This window comes from Mus caroli, unplaced genomic scaffold, assembly GCF_978045245.1.
Source record: "Mus caroli unplaced genomic scaffold, Mus_caroli_1 scaffold_3, whole genome shotgun sequence".
NCBI classification, from domain to species: Eukaryota; Metazoa; Chordata; class Mammalia; order Rodentia; family Muridae; genus Mus; species Mus caroli.
This window is the reverse complement of record NW_028227258.1, coordinates 138,224,697-138,244,636: the sequence shown is the minus strand read 5'-3', so window position 1 is coordinate 138,244,636 and position 19,940 is coordinate 138,224,697. Positions and strand designations below refer to the sequence as shown.

The 19,940-nt window shown below is 35.8% G+C and overlaps 1 protein-coding gene across 4 annotated transcripts in view; it reads right to left on the bottom strand.

Moving 5' to 3' along the window:
• Nucleotides 1–19,940, bottom strand: part of Naaladl2 (N-acetylated alpha-linked acidic dipeptidase like 2) — a 1,298,244-nt gene that overhangs the window by 56,873 nt on the left and 1,221,431 nt on the right. For all 4 annotated transcript variants that reach the window (XM_085836003.1, XM_085836001.1, XM_085836004.1 and 1 more), the window contains one exon: nucleotides 1,724–1,922. In XM_085836003.1, coding sequence (XP_085692129.1) covers nucleotides 1,724–1,922 — 199 coding nt within the window. The remainder of the gene's footprint in view (nucleotides 1–1,723; nucleotides 1,923–19,940) is intronic.

The following is a 19,940-nucleotide window of genomic DNA, read 5'->3' as shown; positions in this document are numbered from 1 at the left end:
TTAAGCAGTTATTTATGCATCCCATCTTCCTAGCTTACCTGTATATTTACATTGTTCTTTATTCTTTATAATCCTGCCCTAGATTATTATCAAGAGAATGGCTTTTACTTGAAGTGCTTGCTAAGTTACAGAGGCTTCGAAAGCACAGAGAGCATAAAAATGTCTTCAAGTACCATGAAGATTATATGAACAATACACAATATTCTCCAACATCATATGATCAAGAGTTATAGTGTTAGAAGAAATAACATGGAAACTTAATCTCCATATTAATTTCAATTTCACTCCCAAAGCTAAACTATCAAATACAAAAAGTAAAAAAAAAAAAAAAGAAAAGAAAAGAAAAAAAGCTTTATGGTCTTCATCTGTTATTTCTTTTAATAGATGCGGAAATTAATATGTGAGTTGATGAGGCTCTTGTCAGGTCACAAAGTTTGATCCAAATACCACTCAAATCTCATGCTCACTTAATACTCACAGGCTTGAGGATCACAAACTATGTTTTAATATGTATGGTAATGGAGCATTTCCTACTATAAAGACTGTCATAGTCTTAGGGGAGTAGTAATTTTAGAAAATCTTTCTCAAATGTAACTAGGATTTCTATATCTTTGTATCAGTAATTGACTGCTTTAACCTCTGGTTATACATGTTAGCAAGTCTAGTCATGAAACAAGATAGCAGATTTATGGAAGCTAGGGAGAATTGAGGAAATATTTCTAGTTCAGCCTAGAACTTTCCATAAGGGGTAATAAATTTAACACTTTAAACACTTCAAAAGATGAATGCAGAAAATATATGAATATTCCTATGTAAGATATAGCTGCATATGAATATATATTATGTAGGCATTCCCATACACATTATATAAGCATGTATTACAGACACGGTATCTTTTTTCCTCAGTAGAAGAATGAATCAATTATGTAAAATAGTTAAAATATCAAAATTGGTTAACTTCCATCTCCCCTTTCTTTTTTTCTACTTTGAGAATATCCTAAACAAAAACCATATTCCACATGCTTCAGGCACTGAGAACAAGTCACATTGCTGTCTCTAAAAACCATTGCCCACACGTTATCAGGAGCACTCCTGTGATTCTCCATCCAAACTGCCCTCCTCTCTCAGTTGTTTCATGAGCTACTAAAGATGCACTCTAAGAGAATAGTGAATGCATTCAATATTGTCATAAATTATAAAATAAATAACTAGACTCAACATTCTAGGCATATTCTTATTAAAAAAAACAGCAGCATAGCCCATCACTTGGCAATCAAGAAGGCAGATTTCTCCCCATGGAAGCATGGATTAAACTTGATTTTCCAGAGATGATATCAAATTGAATTAAATATAAGACATTTTGTCATGTGTCCTTTATTCCATATTTATTCACTTGAGTCTTGCTCTGGATACCAGTCATCTCCTTATTCTTTCTGTAACTATTTGATTATTTAAAATGATTATTTGCATATGCTTATAATATGTTTGGATCAAACTTAATACATTTTCATTTCTCTGAAATGCTTTGTATCTTCTGCCCACTTTTCTATTCAAGAGATTTTAGCTCATTCCGAGTTCAACATAGTCTTACCCTCATTTTCTCTCTCACTTTAAAAATGCAAAAATAGAGCTTCTTCTATTCAGTTTTATAGTAGTTAGAAGATTCTGGAAGTGAACTTTAGGCTTTGAGGTAAAGACAACAACGTGGAGATGTATTTCCTACCTATAAAATCCTGGTGGTACCCACTGCACCAGGAAGTTCTTCTCCAGGTCTTGAAGGATGTCATTCAGCATTCGGACACGGCTGGGAGCTCTCTCCTTTGGGTCATTAGCTGGTCGCATCTCATCCGACTGGAAGAGCTCTGCACTTTCCCTCAGTTTTGATGCTAAGGCAAGCAGGTGAGGAACACTAGGCTCATTATCTGGTAAGGAAAAATAAGGCCATCTCAGGAGAGATTTGGTCATAGGAACCCAGCAAATATTTTATTGCCTTGACTCTAGTTTATAAATCAGACAGTCCCCCAACTGACAGATCTATCATTGATCATTGATAGATCTGTCAGTAGCCTTCTCAAAGAAAGGCTTAAATGCTTTGATTAAATTCAGATAACATTTTTTTTCTGCCAAATATACTGTCAAAGGTGTGTTTATTTTCTACTAAATTAAGTGAATGGTTACTCACTTATAAAAACTTAGGGTAAGCACCGATGGTGGGAATTAATTTATGCACTATATTAAGCTTAACATGTAATTATATTATTCAATATTTATCAAATGTTATTAGTTATATCATATAGGATTTACCAAAATGTGTTTATTTTATGGAAAATGAGACTGAATTAAGGCTCACATATTAAGCTCACAAGTCATAGCAAAGTTGAACTAGAACCATGATCTTTTTGGCTCAACTATATAGACTCACCATAATATATCTGATTTTGAAGAAAAGAAAATGTAAAAGATACAATCATGTAGGTGTATGACTCTTCCACAGTGGAGATAAGATGGAGGAAGAAGGATCTTGAACTGAAAATCATTCTTGGTTATATAAAGAATATGAACCAACTAAAGCTATATCAGATACCTTCAAAAGATATAAATAAATAAATAAATAAATAAATAAATAAAATGAAAGAAAGAGAATGTATCTTCTTATGATAAGATGTAAGATATGTGACTACATGGTAATACATGCCTATGGGTAGGTAATACATGTCTATTTGTTCATAGATGTTTTATCATATTTTCACAATATATATGAAGTATGTTTTTGACTTTACAATATACTAAAATGTGCTGCCCCATTTCTTTAGTTTGCAACTAAGACTACAGTTGTTTTGTTAATTTTCTACATGTTGGACAGCTTATCAGAACTCATGCTTATCTTAATGGTGGTAGCAAACCAACCACAGTTCTATCCTTTGTCCACGAGAAGAGCCATATCTAGTGCCACAGTAGACTCAGACTTTGGGGGTAGCCTACCTAACTCTGGTGCTATGTTCTTACCACCTGGTATCTGTGTGACATTTGTAGCATTTTTGGATCTCTAAAATCTTAACTGTCAAACAAAATAGTGATATTACCTACTGCTAGCATTTTGCCTAGGATTAAGTAACAAATACATGTCAAATACTTCCCAAAAGTAGTGATTTGAAATCGTGTTTGGAAACATTTATTTTCAAACATTACAAGAGAAGAATTCTATGACCATTTCCATATCCCACCAGTCCTTTTGTAGGACAACAGCTACTGTCACTCTTAGGAAACTTGAAGCATCTTCCCAAGTTCCCAAAAATCAACATGTCACTACAAATTTACTTCCAGTCAAATTGTCTCAGGAGCTTAGGGGTCTAAGCTGCTGTGGCAGGAGTGTGACACTGAGGCAGTCAGATGTAGGTGTTCTTTTGAAGGGTTATTGTACAGTGTCTTCAGCATGATCACAAAAAGATGTTATCCTGGGGAAGCCCAAGAATATCAGCATCTAAAACATCTCACAATTGTGAAAGTACAGACTTACTGCTCTGCTCACGTTCTTTCAGTGTAGAGTCTAAGAATCTCCTCTACATGCTAGTACCGTTACTCTGTCAGGTTTAAAGTTTAAGAAATACTATAAAAATAGTGTGGTAAGATGAAATTTTATGCTTCAGATGAGAGTTACCTCATAAAATACGACTTGCAAAAAACTACCAACTGATACTATCCTGAAATGTAGTGTCTAGTTGAATGTGAACACTCATTATCTTCTGGAAGAAAAAAGTAAATGCAATATGCTATATTTATAAAAGGTCTAAAATAAAATAGAATCATGTGAAAGAGATAACTAAAACATCCTCTATTTCTTGTCTTTTACTTTTTCTCAGAGATGGTAACAATTAAATTATAAGAAAGTATAAAATGGTGAAATAATAAAATTTTTCCTTAGTGTGTGTGTGTGTCTGTGTGTGTGTATGTGTTTGTGTGTGTGTATGTGTGTGTGTATGTGTGTGTATGTGTGTGTAAGAGTGTGTGTGTGTGTGTGTGTGTGTGTGTGTGTGTGTAGCTCAGAGGACAAATTGTAGAAATCAGTTCTTTCCTTCCATAGGTGAGTCTCATGGGGTTGGGGTTGGACTCATATCTTCTGGCCTGGCAAAAAGTGCCTTAACCTGCTGAGCCACCTTTTATGGCAGGCCTAAATAAAATTTAAATTAATTAACCAGAGTTAATTCACTGTACATAGAGTAAAAAAAATTATAGTTTGGCTTAAAGGATATATCTGCACAAAGCATAAAAATTAAATATTATATATCTACAGATATGGTTGAAGATGGTATTGAAGCAAATATGTGAGCTGACAGTAATTTTGAGATACCTGTTCACAAATACTGATATGATAGTTTCCACTACAGGAGTCAGACATTGGATAACTGCTGTTTTCACTGTGCATTCTACATTGACTAGTATCAGCATTTTGAAAATCAAGTTCCAAATAATTTATTAGACTTTTAGGATGACATGGCTTTTCTTAAATTTTAATGACTCACCAAGGATAATGTGTAAAAAACTCAAACTGTCTTTTCACAAAGAAGAAAGGAAATAGATAAGGCACATTGAGATATCACTGAAATTGGAAGAGTGAGCAAAGAAAAAAGCCAGCTCAACATCTTTGAGATTCTCACACTTAACAAAGAAAAATATGTTCCCATCTAACATCCACTGCAGAACTGAAGGCATTACTACAGGATCAAGTGAGACAAACTGTGCCATTTTCTCTTATTTAGCTTTAAATGAATTTATCTTTTATGTTACTGCTGATGAGGAGAACTGACAGCTCTCTCAACTAGTTAGTTCCAGGAAAAAAAAAAAGAGTGGTGACCTGCCTGACATAAAGGAGGCATTACTTCTAGGGTCAGAGGTCACATATTGAGAAGCAGCTCCACATGTGATGCTCAGCCAATATTTTCAATGTATGAATTATGATTTAAGGATGCTAGCAACCGTTTTCATGTCAATCAATTTGAGCTTGTTTTTAACTTTAAATCTGATCCAGCATGAAATGCTCCTCCCCCTGAAACTTTGTAGATCTCAGATGAAGTAGCCCTTCATGGGTTTTGGATCTGCATGTTAGATGTATCACAGAGAGGCATGCATCTATGTAGTTACAGTCACACTACTGGTACATAACATTGCACCAGATGTATCATTTAAAGGAGAACCAACCACATTGTCATAAAATTCAAACAGGTTACATTTTTATCATAATGTGGCCATGCATCTTGATTCTCCACATAAAAGAATCTCCTATAGGAAAACACAATGTATTTATCTCTGTGTAGCTGTCCTATGATAACCAGTTAATAAGAACCACATGCAATGTTTGAATGTTGACTTATAATAGAATGTCTTCTTTGAAATATAATTGCTGCATTGCACAATGGCTACAAATCATTCTGAGAGATGTTTGGTGTATAACAATCATAAATAATGAGTTCTTTTACTCTCTAGATGTAAATGAATTATAGCTGAAAATAGAAACTTAAGACAAAAAGAAACTATCTTAAGCTAGCAATTAGTGAAGTGATACAAAGTTAAATCAAAAGATTCCCTGCAGATTTCCTATAAACACTGTGAGTTTCACTCAAGACCCTGAATGTCTGAGAATGTACAACTGTTGGTGGCTGTTATCAGCTCACATTTAAAAGATAATACCTATATTTGATTAAGAAAATAACCAAAAAAAAAAAACCCTGTTAACTGGAAATCAAAGATTTCTTAGATATGGGGTTATGATTATCTTAAAGTTATATACATCAGGTCTACCAGCCAAGAATTTGACATCAATAAAAATAACAATTCTATGCACATAATTACTATCAATATGGTCTGGAGTAATTTATTTTCTATATTACATTTAATTTTCTAAATGCATAGACCTCTTTCAATCAGCTGTTTTTATCAGAGTATACAAACTAAACAAGCTATCTCTAACTTCGTTTTGAAAAGAACAGGGAACAATAATGTCATCACCAGTTCTGAGTGACTCTCAAAGTTGTGTCTCCCAAATACTTTCAAGATCTGTGATCCCCAGTGCCACAGTCCTCCCTGTTTAGACTTCAGCAAATCTTAGTTCCATTGCGGGATGTCTGACTCTATACTCATGTGTTGTCACCAAGGGCTGGCCTCCCTCACCTACCCTTGTAAGAAAGGAAAGGAGTGATATGGGGGTAAAGGACTGTAATCATCAACCTTTAAAACATGATCATCACAGCTTGGCTTCTGGCAAAACAAACAAAGAAACAAACAAAACAAAAATTTAATAGATTTTTGAAAGCTCTGTAGAAAATAGTTGTTTTTTTAAGTGTTGATAGTCATGTCTGATATAGTACATAATATTTCAGACTACCTGCTAAAATTATATATTCCAGATAGTTAAAGCTCTGTTACATTTCAAATGGAAAACACCTTTATTTTACCTGTATCTCAAAGTAAAATTCATAGAGCTAGAAAGTTCATAAGAAGTAATTGTTTATTCATTAGTATGTCACTGCTAGGAAACACATAAAGACAAATAAGATTAATAATTTTAATAAGGTGAGACTTACTTAAAGGCCACATAATAGTCATAAATACTCATTACCAATGTGATGTGAAATCATGGCATGCAAAGGCCATTGATGCTTTTTCTGAGTCATTCACAAAAATATCTTGTACAGAAGCCAAGGAAGAAAACTATGGAAAACATTTTTGGGGGTTACCTAAAAATGACTCTTGAATGTTCTGCCATTTTCTGTATAGCAAATCATTTCAGGGAAGTTTTCTATCTTAAACCACAATATTGAAATGTCCCTACAGCTGTCCTGCAAATGTAGACCATCACTACCCTAGCATCCTTCCCTAACTAGTTTGGCTCCTGAGGCACCTTTATATAGTGGACTGTCAGGTGTGTTGAGATCTGGCAAATCTAAATTCAAGCCTAACCTATATTGATTAAATGTATTTATCTATTCAACATGTAAAAAACTCTTTTAAGCTCAGTTTGAAATTAGATATAATCTGAGCAGCCCAGGACTCATGCCATGCCCAAGGCAACTCAATACAGTATATAGGCTTTTTTGTAGCATGATCTCAGGAGTGAGCAGATATTTCTAAGAGCTTATTCCTCCTGAAGATCTTATTTATTTATTTATTTTTTAATGTAGGATCTCCCAAATGCCTTCCTGTAGTAGGGAGGAAGCCACAGGTACATGCTCCATTCCCCACATGTAATTAATCAAGATCTAACATCAACTACAATACTGATATCGTCCGTGTGTTCTAATGCGCTCTAATGTGCACCTGGGTTGCACAAGATGCCCATCAGCTTAAGCTACTTCATAGCTTGAGAACTCCCACTGGCATAAACCATTGTGTATTTATGTGCATTATAAACACCAACAAGATTATCATTTCCCTATTTTAAAGACTGATTTTACTTTCTACTTCTTTGGTTTCTTGGGGGTTTTATAGTCCAAAAAGTTTTAGATATTATCTATTTTCATTTTTGTATGATTTTGTTCTATTCTGCAACTCTACGTTTAAAAATCCACTCCATTTCCTTTTATATTGTGGGGAAAATGTACCAGTTGTATTTTAAAAAACTACATTTTTTACATAAAACAAGCATAGTCTTTTTTATTTACTAGCCTTTCACAGAATCCATTGCTGTAAGCATGAGATTATCACAGTTTTAAAGGTGCTAAAAGTTACATAGTTGCAGCTTATACTTTCCTGATGTATAGCAACACACACACACAGACACACATATAATTGACTTTTGCTTGTTGATGTACAGTGGATAAAAACATAATAGGAGATTATTTGGAGGAAAAATGTGCTACTTAACATCATCTTTAAAACAACTCATAGCGTTGCTAAAGAGAGGAAAAGAAATTGCCAATATGATGTCAGCCAAGGGAACAACAGCTCTTTATTATGCTATATTTTCTATCCCTCATGCTGTCTCCTTCATTAGAAATCATAATATATCTTATCACCTGGTTCTGTAAAGACCTTAGACAACACTCAGATAAAGAAAGATGCATGCAAGCTAAAGCAAGAATAATGTTCAGATAATGTACCTTGATTTTATGGTACATATAAAATATATACTATTTAAAGATGAATAATATAAAAGAATATCAGTAACTATAGCTGAACTGAATGCATACAAAATCCACTTGGCAAAGATGACAAAAGGATATTTGGGAAGGGATTAGCATCTGCCTACTATTTAAAAAGAAGTTTGGCACTGTATTCTTGAATAAAGAAGTTATGTCATAGTCCAAGTAGCCATGGCAGACTCCATTTAGGACCATCTTTACCTTTCCTGAATGGAGTGTATGTGGAGTGCTCCCTATCCCTACAGTGCATTGAATAAACTCCCTTCCTCCAAAAGCTTGGAGTAGCTGGTTTATGTCCCCAAAGCTACATGAATACAATTTCCCCGGCACTATATGGAGTGGGGTTTACCCTTAAAGAGATCTAAATGAAAAATATCCCCAATAGTTTCATGTATGGTTCACAGATGATGGTTCTGTTTGAGGTTTTGAAGCCTTTAGGAGATGGTGCCTTGCTGGAAGAAGTGCATCACTGGGAATGGGCTTTGAGTGTTTGTAGTCTGGCTCCTCTGGCTACACTTTCATTTCATTCTCTCTGCTTTATGTTGGCTGTTGAAGGGTTATCTCTCAAATTTCTGCTCTGACTGCCTGTTGCCATGCCTCTTCCATCATGGACATACCCTTCTGCAACCTTAAGTAAAAATAACTTTCTTCTATAAGTTGCCTTGGTGGTAGCATTGTATCACATCAGACAAGTAACCAATATGTCTCCTAACACTACATTGATCAAGCTCTGTCTCCATCCCTGCTTACCTGGTGCAGAGAAGGAACTGTAAGCCCATTCTATAACTTTTTGATGCTGCCACTGTACAATGTTTTGAAGTATAGATATGTCTATTGGCAGCTTTGGAAGAGCTGAAGCTTTCTGTCTTTCTAAAAAGATACACTTATTTTATGAATATGATTATTTTATTTGACTGCACATATATGTGTCACATATAAATATGTGGGACCCAGTGGAGCCCAGATGAGATAATTAGATTCTTGAGAGCTGGAGATACAGACAGTTTTGGGTTAGTCCGTGGGTTCTGGAAACTAAACCTGGGTCCTTTTATAAGTTGCAATTACTCTTAACTATGATGCTGTCTCACCAGCTCCCAAAGCTTTCTAAAATGAACTATATTCATGTACTGTACATTCTTATCATTGTTCACTTCAGGCAAAAATTTTACATTGACTATTTAACAGTATATATGAGCTTAATTATGCATTGGCTAAGTCAAAATGAAAAAAAAAACTTAAATTTACATAAAGTTGCTGAATATAAAAGCAAATTCTTACAGTCCATTAAAAATGAAGGTAAGAAGTATTTCTGATCTTGTTGCTGGCAAACAAATCCCTGAGGAAACATGTTAAGCAAACCAACAAAGCAACTGAGCCAAGCAAATGAACAACATTCTTTTAAAACATATAATATGTGTAGAGTAATAGAATGAGATTTTATAACTTCATAGGCATTGGGTTTTGGATTAAAAATACATTCAGTAAATTTTTAATATAATAAACAAAACTATAATGGGAAAGTAAGAAGAAAAGGTGACTATCTAACAGTAGTCACTGCACTGTTGGCTCTGAGCTACAGGTAATTGCAGAGGGTGTTCATATTGGCTGAGACCACGGGGAAGGATAGGATCATCACAAAGGAGGTCGAGTGACTAGCAACAAAATATGCAACAAGAGTAAAACATTCGTATATTTCAAGGAATATGAAAAAAATCCATGAACTCAGAATAACAATTAAGGGGCATTATTTGAAAAACAAAACAGAAAAAGTGATTTAAAACCAACTGTGGTAAAGAAAATTCTAAGTTAACAGCTCAACACTGGTAGTATATGCATAGATGAGATTCTGTTACTGGACTCCTTTTAAAAATTTCATCGGTTTATGTGTTGATTATCTGTAAGTAAACTATACTGTTTGATATGATTATATACTGAGAATTCATTTATAAATAAAATGAGGATTAAGGCTAAATCTATTTTATGAATATGTGTAAAAAGATGGCAAATATTTTCTCAATCTTTTTGGTTGACTGGGCAAGACTGGAGGAGTACTCTCTGAAGTGCTTAGCACTTAGTACATAAATAGACCATTCTCAGACAATCCTGTTCTGGGCAGACTGTTGGAGGTCTAGCACCATCATAAATGACAATGGCGAGAAAGTAAAATTCAGTTTTGGAATCACTGGAATTTAGACTACCATGGACTTCAAAGGGAGTTCACAGAACTAGGCGATCAGGGCATGGCTGGCTCCCCTTTTTATCAGCCAGCACAGAGAAGAGGTTGCTGGTAATTAAAAGCAAGATAGAAACAGATGGACTGAGAACAAGAATCATGCAATTTGTTCAGCATGTAACTTAATTTTGCCAATTGGGAAATTCATTTTATATTAGTGAGAAAGAAAATTAAACACATTAGATGAGTATCAATTACTTGTGACATTTAGAAATTGAAACTACAAATATAACAGGACTCTAAGTCCTGGCCCCAAAGCATGATCACCTTGAATATTCTATCTCCTTCACAAATGCAGTGAATAACATCAGTGAACTAACAAAACTAATAAAAATAAAAAGGCCCTATCAAGTCAGCATTGCCAGTTATTCAAAGAACACATGGAAAAGCTTCCAACAAGGGTTGAATATAGTGAGACAATCCAAATGCCTCAATAAGCCACAGTGGCTCAAAATTATATTTTCTTCTAAGGTGGGCTGACACTAAGTAAATGTGTATGTAGCCAGATCAAATGGAAACTATTTCTGTTTATTTGGTCTCATGTGATTTTTACAGTAACTTTATGATTAACATTCAGACTTCTGAAAGAAAAAACAGTAGTTACAACAATTCCACAATCATTGATTATGATAAGGTGCTACTTTATGTTAGACTATAGTAAAAGTGAGAAACATAACTGAGTGTGGTTATAATTTATCCATTCTCTGATCTGTTTCTAGGATCCTCAGTATAAACCTATTATTACCTTTTTTCTCTGACTCCCACAACCTAGTACTATCTCTTTCTAGGAAAATAATTTAGACTTACTTTTCTTTTTCAAAAGTATATCTAATTAGTATGAGGAAAATATGAGGGAAATATTTGAGTTGTTACAGAGCTTGTCTTGTATGCTTGACTAAGTGGGTTAAAAAACTAGCAGCAGCATGAAATTCTAGTTATGGTGGCAGAGGCTTATAATTCCGCTGTTGTGGAGACAGAGACAGGGAGATCACTGGGGTTACTGGTCATCTCTCTTAGCCTATTTGCTCAGTCTCAGGCTACTGAGATGCCTTGCATTAAAGACACATTAACAGCAGCTGACGTACAAAGAAAATGTAGTATATTTTGTCCTCTGCTCTCCAAACATTTGTACACATGTGTACGTGTTTGCGCATGTGCATGCATGCGCATGCATGTGCACGCGCACGTGCACACACACACTCACTCACAAACACAGGCATTCACACATATCAAAGTACACCTGAAGTATATCATTCACCTTATCAGTCACAATTCCACTCCATCTTCACATGCAATGAATAAATATATAAATATTCAGTTTCTATTTTGTTTTTGGCATTGACCAAATATTAAGAGCGAAGGTCACTCAGTTAAAATGCGCTTTCAAGAAAGATGCCGTAAATCAACTCAAACAAATTATTCACTGGTAAATGATCCTTACTTCTGGTGGTTGTGGGAACAGTGGAGAATGGTTGGCTGTGACCATAAACTAGTGTCATAAATAAACTCAATGGCCAATTTTCAACAGGTAAAAATTACAGTGCTGAAATGCAATTGGGTTGCAGGGATCTCAGTAGTCACTGCTCACAGTGAAGGGAAACTGTATTTTATAGTTCAGCCTTGAAGGTCACTTTTTTTTCTTCACTATAAATTAGAACTTGAGACTAATCACTGCTGACTGTCATAACAAAATAAGAAATATATCAACAATTTAAGATACTATGAAGCAGTCGAAACGTATGTTTCATTTAATGTGCTAGAGAAACTGTTTAGTCCAAGGAAGCAACTAGCATCATTGACACTTAGTAACTTATTTATGTGTTGACATCAAGGTCATATTTGTACATTAGCATCTAGAAGTAATATGTATTGGAAATATTGCTATAGCCAATGTGATAGAAATTGAATGGGCTCACTTAAGTTAGCAAGTAATTAATATTTCTTTACTTTAAGTTAGCATGACTAAAATACCAAGAAAAAATTCTATTTTAAAGGCTACATGCTGCAACTCTTTGAACAAATATTTAGAAACAAGTGAAAATAATTTTAATCAAATTATTGTTATATTATCTTTTACTTTAATGGAGAATTGAATATGGGTAACTAAAAAATCTGACTTCATATTTTTTAACTAAATGAACACAAAATGAGTTTCACGTGAGACAGGAAACAATGAAAACCACAATAGTAAAAGGCTACAGTTTTTGCCTGCAGCAGAGGCAGACTAACAACACAGCAAGAAGTCAGCACTTCTGCCTGAGCCCACACAAAACCTCTGATCTCAGGGAAACTTCTGTATATAGACAGCAGTGTCTGACCTCAAGTGGAGATAAATCCCACAGAATAACCACAGTTTCACCTTTTCACTGTGGTTTTTTCTTGCTGTAATAACATGGTCCTGAATAGAATTGTCAGAGAGTATTATTAACTTGGCCCTAGATGTAGAGTGTTTTCATTTTTATATGTTTATTTACTTTGTGTATGTAAGTGTATGGTTATTCATGTGTCATGATGCACATGTGGAAATCAGAAGACAGCAGTGAGAGTCAGTTATCTCCTTCTACCACCTGAGTATCTTGCTGCTTTTAAAGCATCAATAATAATCTCAGAGTGCCCAAAATTTGTCAATGTTGCATTCACTAATTTAGAAATTAACAAAAAACATTCTCCTCAATGCCATTTAATCAGGAGCAATAGCAGACTTTCATTATCTATTGCTCTTGCTGAGTCTTCAGTCCTTCCTCTAAATCTGTTGCAATAGACAGAACTATGCCTCTCTAAATGCATCTTGTGAATCTGTTTTACTCCAGTTCTGTCTGTATGTACCTAAAACTGACCTTTGCTCTCTCATTTATTGAACAGCACAGAAAGTTGTGTGTTCATTTAGTCAAATTAGTTCATTTAGTTCATTTTTTGTTCATTTAGTTAAAAATCAACATCACATTGAGTCTAATGTGAATAAAGAATGAAGTGTACTGGTTCCGGGACTCCGCCTAGACTAGTCTGCACAGGGGAGAGTGTGGACTGCAGAAGCTAACAGCTTCTGGGTCAGACAGAAGCCACAGAGCTTCTGGGGTAGACCATGTTTCGGTCTTCAGACACCCTGCCACCTTCCTTGCCAGAGGAGAGGTGTCCAGCCCGCCCGGGAGGGCTTTGCCACAGCATCTGGAGGAGACATCTTGGTTCCCTGATCCTGAGGAGACTACTCTGCACAGGTGAGAGTGTGAACTACAGAAGCTACACAGATTCTGGGACAAGCCATGTTTTTGGCCTTCATCTTCTGCCAGGAGGCAGGTCCAAACACCATATATCTATCTACCTTCCCTGCAAAAGGAGAGCTTGACTGCAGAGAGTACTCTAAGCACTGATACTCAGGAGGGGGCTAGTCTTCCAGGTCTGCTGATAGAAGCTAACAGAATCACGAGAGGAACAACCTCTAACCAGAGACAACTATAACAACTAATTCCAGAGATTACCAGATGGCAAAAGGCAAACAAAAGAATTTTACTAACAGAATCTAAGACCAATCACCATCATCAGAACCTAGCACTCCCACCTCCGCCAGACCTGGGTACGCCAACATACCGAAAAAGCTAGGCATGAACATAAAAGCATATCTCATGATGATGGTAGAGGACATCAAGAAGGACTTTAAAAACTCACTTAAAGAAATACAGGAGAACACTGCTAAAGAGTTACAAATCCTTAAAGAAAAACAGGAAAACACATCCAAACAAGTAATGGAAATGAACAAAACAATACTAGACATAAAAAGGGAAGTAGACACAATAAAGAAAACCCAAAGTGAGGCAACACTGGAGATATAAACCCTAGGAAAGAAATCTGGAACTATAGATGCAAGCATCAGCAACAGAATGCAAGAGGTAGAAGAAAGAATCTCAGGTGCAGAAGATTCCGATTCCATAGAGAACATCGGCACAACAATCAAAGAAAATGCAAAATGCAAAAGGTTCCTAACTCAAAACATCCAGGAAATCCAGACACAATGAGAAGACCAAACCTACAGATAATAGGACTTGATGAGAATGAAGATTTTCAACTTAAAGGGCCAGCAAACATCTTCAACAAAATTATAGAAGAAAACTTCCCAAATCTAAAGAAAGAGATGCACATGAACATACAAGAAGCCTACAGAACTCCAAATAGATTGGATCAGAAAAGAAATTCCTCCTGACACATAATAATCAGAACAACAAATGCACTAAATAAAGATAGAATATTAAAAGCAGTAAGGGAAAAAGGTCAAGTAACATATTAAGGCAGGCCTATCAGAATTACACCAGACTTTTCAACAGAGACTATGAAAGCCAAAAGAGCCTGGACAGATGTTATATAGACATAAAGAGAACACAAATGCCAGCCCAGGCTACTATACCAAGCTAAACTTTCAATTACCATAGATGGAGAAAAAAAAGTATTCCATGAAAAAAACAAATTCACACATTATCTTTCCACGAATCCAGCTCTTCAAAGGAGAATAACAGAAAAAAACCAATACAAAGACAGAAACCACATCCTAGAAAAACCAAGAAAGTAATCCTTCAACTAACCTAAAAAAAGATAGCCATAAGAACAGAATGCCAACTCTAACAACAAAAATAATAGGAAGCAACAATTACGTTCCCTTAATATCCCTTAATATCAATGGACTCAATTCCCAATAAAAACATAGACTAAAGGACTCGCTACACAAACAGGACCCAACATTTTGCTGCTTACAGGAAACCTATCTCAGGGAAAAAGACAGACACTACCTCAGAGTGAAAGGCTGGTAAACAATTTTCCAAGCAAGTACTCTAAAGAAACAAGCTGTAGTAGCCATTCTAATATCAAATAAAATCAACTTCCAACCCAAAGTTATCAAAAAAAGGGGCACTTCATACTCATCAAAAGTAAAATCTTCCAAGAGGAACTCTCAATTCTGTATATCTATGCTCCAAATGAAAGGGCAGCCACATTCATTAAAGAAACTTTAGTAAAGTTCAAACCACACATTGCACCTCACACAATAATAATGGGAGATTCAACAAAGGACTTTCATCAATGGAGAGATCGTGGAAACAGAAACTAAACAGGGACACAGTAAAACTAACAGAAGTTATGAAACAAATGTATTTATCAGATATCTACAGAACATTTTATCCTAAAACAAAAGCATATACCTTCTACTCAGCACCTCATGGTACCTTCTCCAAAACTGACCATATAATTGGTCACAAAACAGGCATCAACAGATACAAAAAATATTGAGATTGTCCCATGCATCCTATCAGACCACCATGGATTAAGGCTGATCTTCTATAACAACATAAATAATAGAAAGCCAACATTCACGTGGAAACTGAACAACACTCTTCTCAATGAAACCTTGGTCAAGGAAGGAATAAAGAAAGAAATTAAAGACTTTTTAGAGTTTAATGAAAATGAAGCCACACCTACACAAACTTAGTGGAAACAATTAAAGCATTTCTACAAGGAAAACTCATAGCTCTGAGTGCCTCCAAAAATAGACTAGAGGGAGCACACACTAGCAGCTTGACAACACACCTAAAAGCTCTAGAAGAAAAGGAAGCAAATTCACCCAAGAGGAGTAGACAGCAGGATATAATCAAACTCAGGGGCAAAATCAACCAAGTGGAAACAAGAACTATTCAAAGAATCAAACAAAGGAGGAGCTGGTTCTTTGAGAAAATGAACAAGATAGATAAACCCTTAGCCAGACTCACTAGAGGGCACAGGGATAGCATTCTATTTAACAAAATCAGAAATGAAAAGGAGACATAACAACAGATCCTGAAGAAATCTAAAACACCATCAGATCCTTCTACAAAAGGCTATGCTCAACAAAACTGGAAAACCTGGATGAAATGGACAAATTTCTAGACATATACCAGGTACCAAAGTTAAATGAGGATCAGGTTAACGATCTAAACAGTCCTATATCCCCTAAAAAAAATAGAAGTCATTAATAATTTTCCAACCAAAAGAAGCCCAGGACCAGATGGGTTTAGTGCAGAGTTCTATCATACCTTCAAAGAAGATCTAATTCCAGTTCTGCACAAACTATTCCACAAAATAGAATCAGAAGGTACCCTAACCAATTCATTCTATGAATCCACAATTACTCTGATACCTAAACCACAGAAAGATCCAAAAAAGAAAACTTCAGACCAATTTACCTTATGAATATAGATGCAAAAATCCTCAATAAAATTCTAGCTAACCGAATCCAAGAACACATCTAAACAATCATCCATCCTGAACAAGTAGGTTTCATTAAAGGGATGCAGGGATGGTTTAATATACCGATATCCATCAATCTAACCCATTATATATACAAACTCAAAGAAAAAAATCACATGATCATCTCTTTAGATGTGGAGAAAGCATTGGACAAAATCCAATATTCATTCATGATAAAAGTCTTGGAAAGATCAGGAAGAAATTCAAGTCCCGTACCTAAACATGATAAAAGCAATCTACAGCAAACTAGTAGCCAACATCAAAGTAAATGGTGAGAAGCTGGAAGCAATCCCAGTAAAATCAGGGACTAGACAAGGCTGTCAACTTTCTCCCTACCTATTCAACATTGTACTTGAATTCCAAGCCGGAGTAATTCAACAACAAAAGGAGATCAAGGGAATACAAATTGGAAAGGAAGGAGTCAAAATATCACTTTTTGCAGATGATATGATAGTATATATAAATGACCCTATAAATTCTACCATAGAACTCCTAAATATGATAAACAGCTTCAGTGAAATAGCTAGATACAAAATTAACTCAAACAAGTCAATGGCCTTTTTCTACACAAAGGATAAATGGGCTGAGAAAGAAATTAGGGAAACAACACCCTTCTCAATAGTCACAAATGATATAAAATACCTTGGTGTGACTCTAACTAAGGAAGTGAAAGATCTGTATGATAAGAACTTCAAGTCTCTGAAGAAAGAAATTAAAGGAAATTTCAGAAGATGGAAAGATCTCCCATGCTCATGGATTGGCAGGATCAACATTGTAAAAATGGCTATCTTGCCAAAAGCAATCTACAGATTCAATGCAATCCCCATCAAAATTCCAACTCAATTCGCCACTGAATTAGAAAGGGCAATCTGCAAATTCATCTGGAATAACAAAAAACCTAGGATAACAAAAACTCTCCTCAAGGATAAAAAAACCTCTGGTGGAATCACCATGCCTGACCTAAAGCTTTACTACAGAGCAATTATGATAAAAACTGCATGGTACTGGTATAGTGACAGACAAGTAGACCAATGGAATAGAACTGAAGACCCAGAAATGAACCCACACACCTATGGTCACTTGATCTTTGAAAAGGGAGCTAAAACCATCCAGTAGGAAAAAGACAGCATTTTCAACAAATGGTGCTGGCATAATGGGTGGTTATCATGTAGAAGAACTCGAATTGATCCATTCCTATCTCCTTGTACTAAGGTTAAATCTAAGTGGATCAAGGAACTCCATAGAAGTGAAACATAGAGGAGAAAGTGGGGAAAAGCCTCTAAGATATGGGCACAGGGGAAAAAATCATGAATAGAACAGCAAAGGCTTGTGCTGTAAGATCGAGAAATGACAAATGGGACTTCATAAAATTGCAAAGTTTCTGTAAGGCAAAAGACACTGTCAATAGGACAAAAAGGCCAACAATAGATTGGGAAAGAATCTTTACCTATCCTAAATCAGATCGTGGAATAATATCCAATAAATATAAAGAACTGAAGACAGTGGACTCCAGAAAATCATATAACCCCATTTATGAATGGGGCTCAGAACTAAACAAAGAATTCTCACTTGAGGAATTCTGAATGGCTGAGAATAACCTGAAAAAATGTTCAGCATCCTTAATCATCAGGGAAATGCAAATCAAAACAACCCTGAGATTCCACCTCACACCTGCCAGAATGGCTAAGATCAAAAATTCAGGTGACAGCAGATGCTGGTGAGGATTGCAAGCTTGTTGGTGGGATTGCAAGCTTGTACAACCACTCTGGAAATTAGTCTGGCGGTTCCTCAGAAAATTGGATATAGTACTACCAGAGGATCCCGCAATACCTCTCCTGGGCATATATCCAGAAGATGTTCCAACCGCTAAGAAGGATACATGCTCAACTATATTCAGAGCAGCCTTATTTGTAATAGCCAGAAGCTGGAAAGAACCCAGATGTCCTTCAAGAGAGGAATGGATACAGAAAATGTGTTACATTTACACAATGGAGTACTACTCAGCTAGTAAAATGAATAAACTTATGAAATTCCTAGGCAAATGGATGGACCTGGAGGGCATCATTCTTAGTGAGGTAACCCAAACATAAAAGAACTCACATGATACGTACTCACTTATAAGTGGATATTAACCCAGAATCTTAGAATACCCAATATACAAGATACAATCTTCAAAACACATGAAACTCAAGAACGAAGACCAAAATGTGGACACTTTGCCCTATCTTAAAATTGGGAACAAGGGGCTGGTGAGATGGCTCAGTAGATAAGAGCAACCGACTGCTCTTCTGAAGGTCCGAAGTTCAAATCCCAGCAACCACATGGTGGCTCACAACCATCCCTAATGAGATCTGATGCCATCTTCTGGAGTGTCGGAAGATAGCTACAGTGTACTTACATATAATAAAAATAAATAAATCTTAAAAAAAATGGGAACAAAACATCCATGGAATGAGTTACAGAGACAAAGTTTGGAGCTGAGGCAAAAGGATGGAACATCTAGAGACTGCCATACCCGGGGATCCATCCCATAATCAGCATCCAAATGCTGACACCATTGCACACACTAGCAAGATTTTGCTGAAAGGACCCTGATATAGCCGCTGTCTCTTGGGAGCTTATGACAGGGCCTAGCAAACACAGAAGTTGATGCCCACATTCAGCTATTGGATGGGTCACAGGGCCCCCAATGGAGGATCTAGAGAAAGTACCCAAGGAGCTAAAGGAGTTTGTAATCCTACAGGTGAAAAAACAATATGAACTAACCAGTACCCCTGGAGCTTGTGTCTCTAGCTGCATATGTTTCAGAAGATGACCTATTCGGCTATCAGTGGAAAGAGAGGCCCATTGATCTTGCAAACTTTATATGCCTCAGTACAAGGGAACACCAGGGCCAAGAAGTGGGAGTGGGGGGGGGGGAGGGATGTGGGAGGGGGAGGGTTTGGGGGGCTTTTGGGGTAGCATTGGAAATGTAAAGGAACAAAATACCTAATTAATAAATAAATAAATAAAATATAAAAAAATAAAATAATACACGTAACATATGCATTATATAATATAATATAATTATACCTGCTATATATACTATATAACATTATGCACTATGGATAGTATATAATAATGTGCTATATAATGTATAATATATATCTTAAAGGTTTTTTGGATTTGCATTTCCCTGATAACTAACAGGGATGATGTTGAACATTTTTTCATTGTGCTTCTCAGCCATTAGAGATTTCTCTGTTGAGAATTCTTTATTTAGCTTTATTTCCCAATTTTTAGAAAGATATATGTATGTATCTATCTAT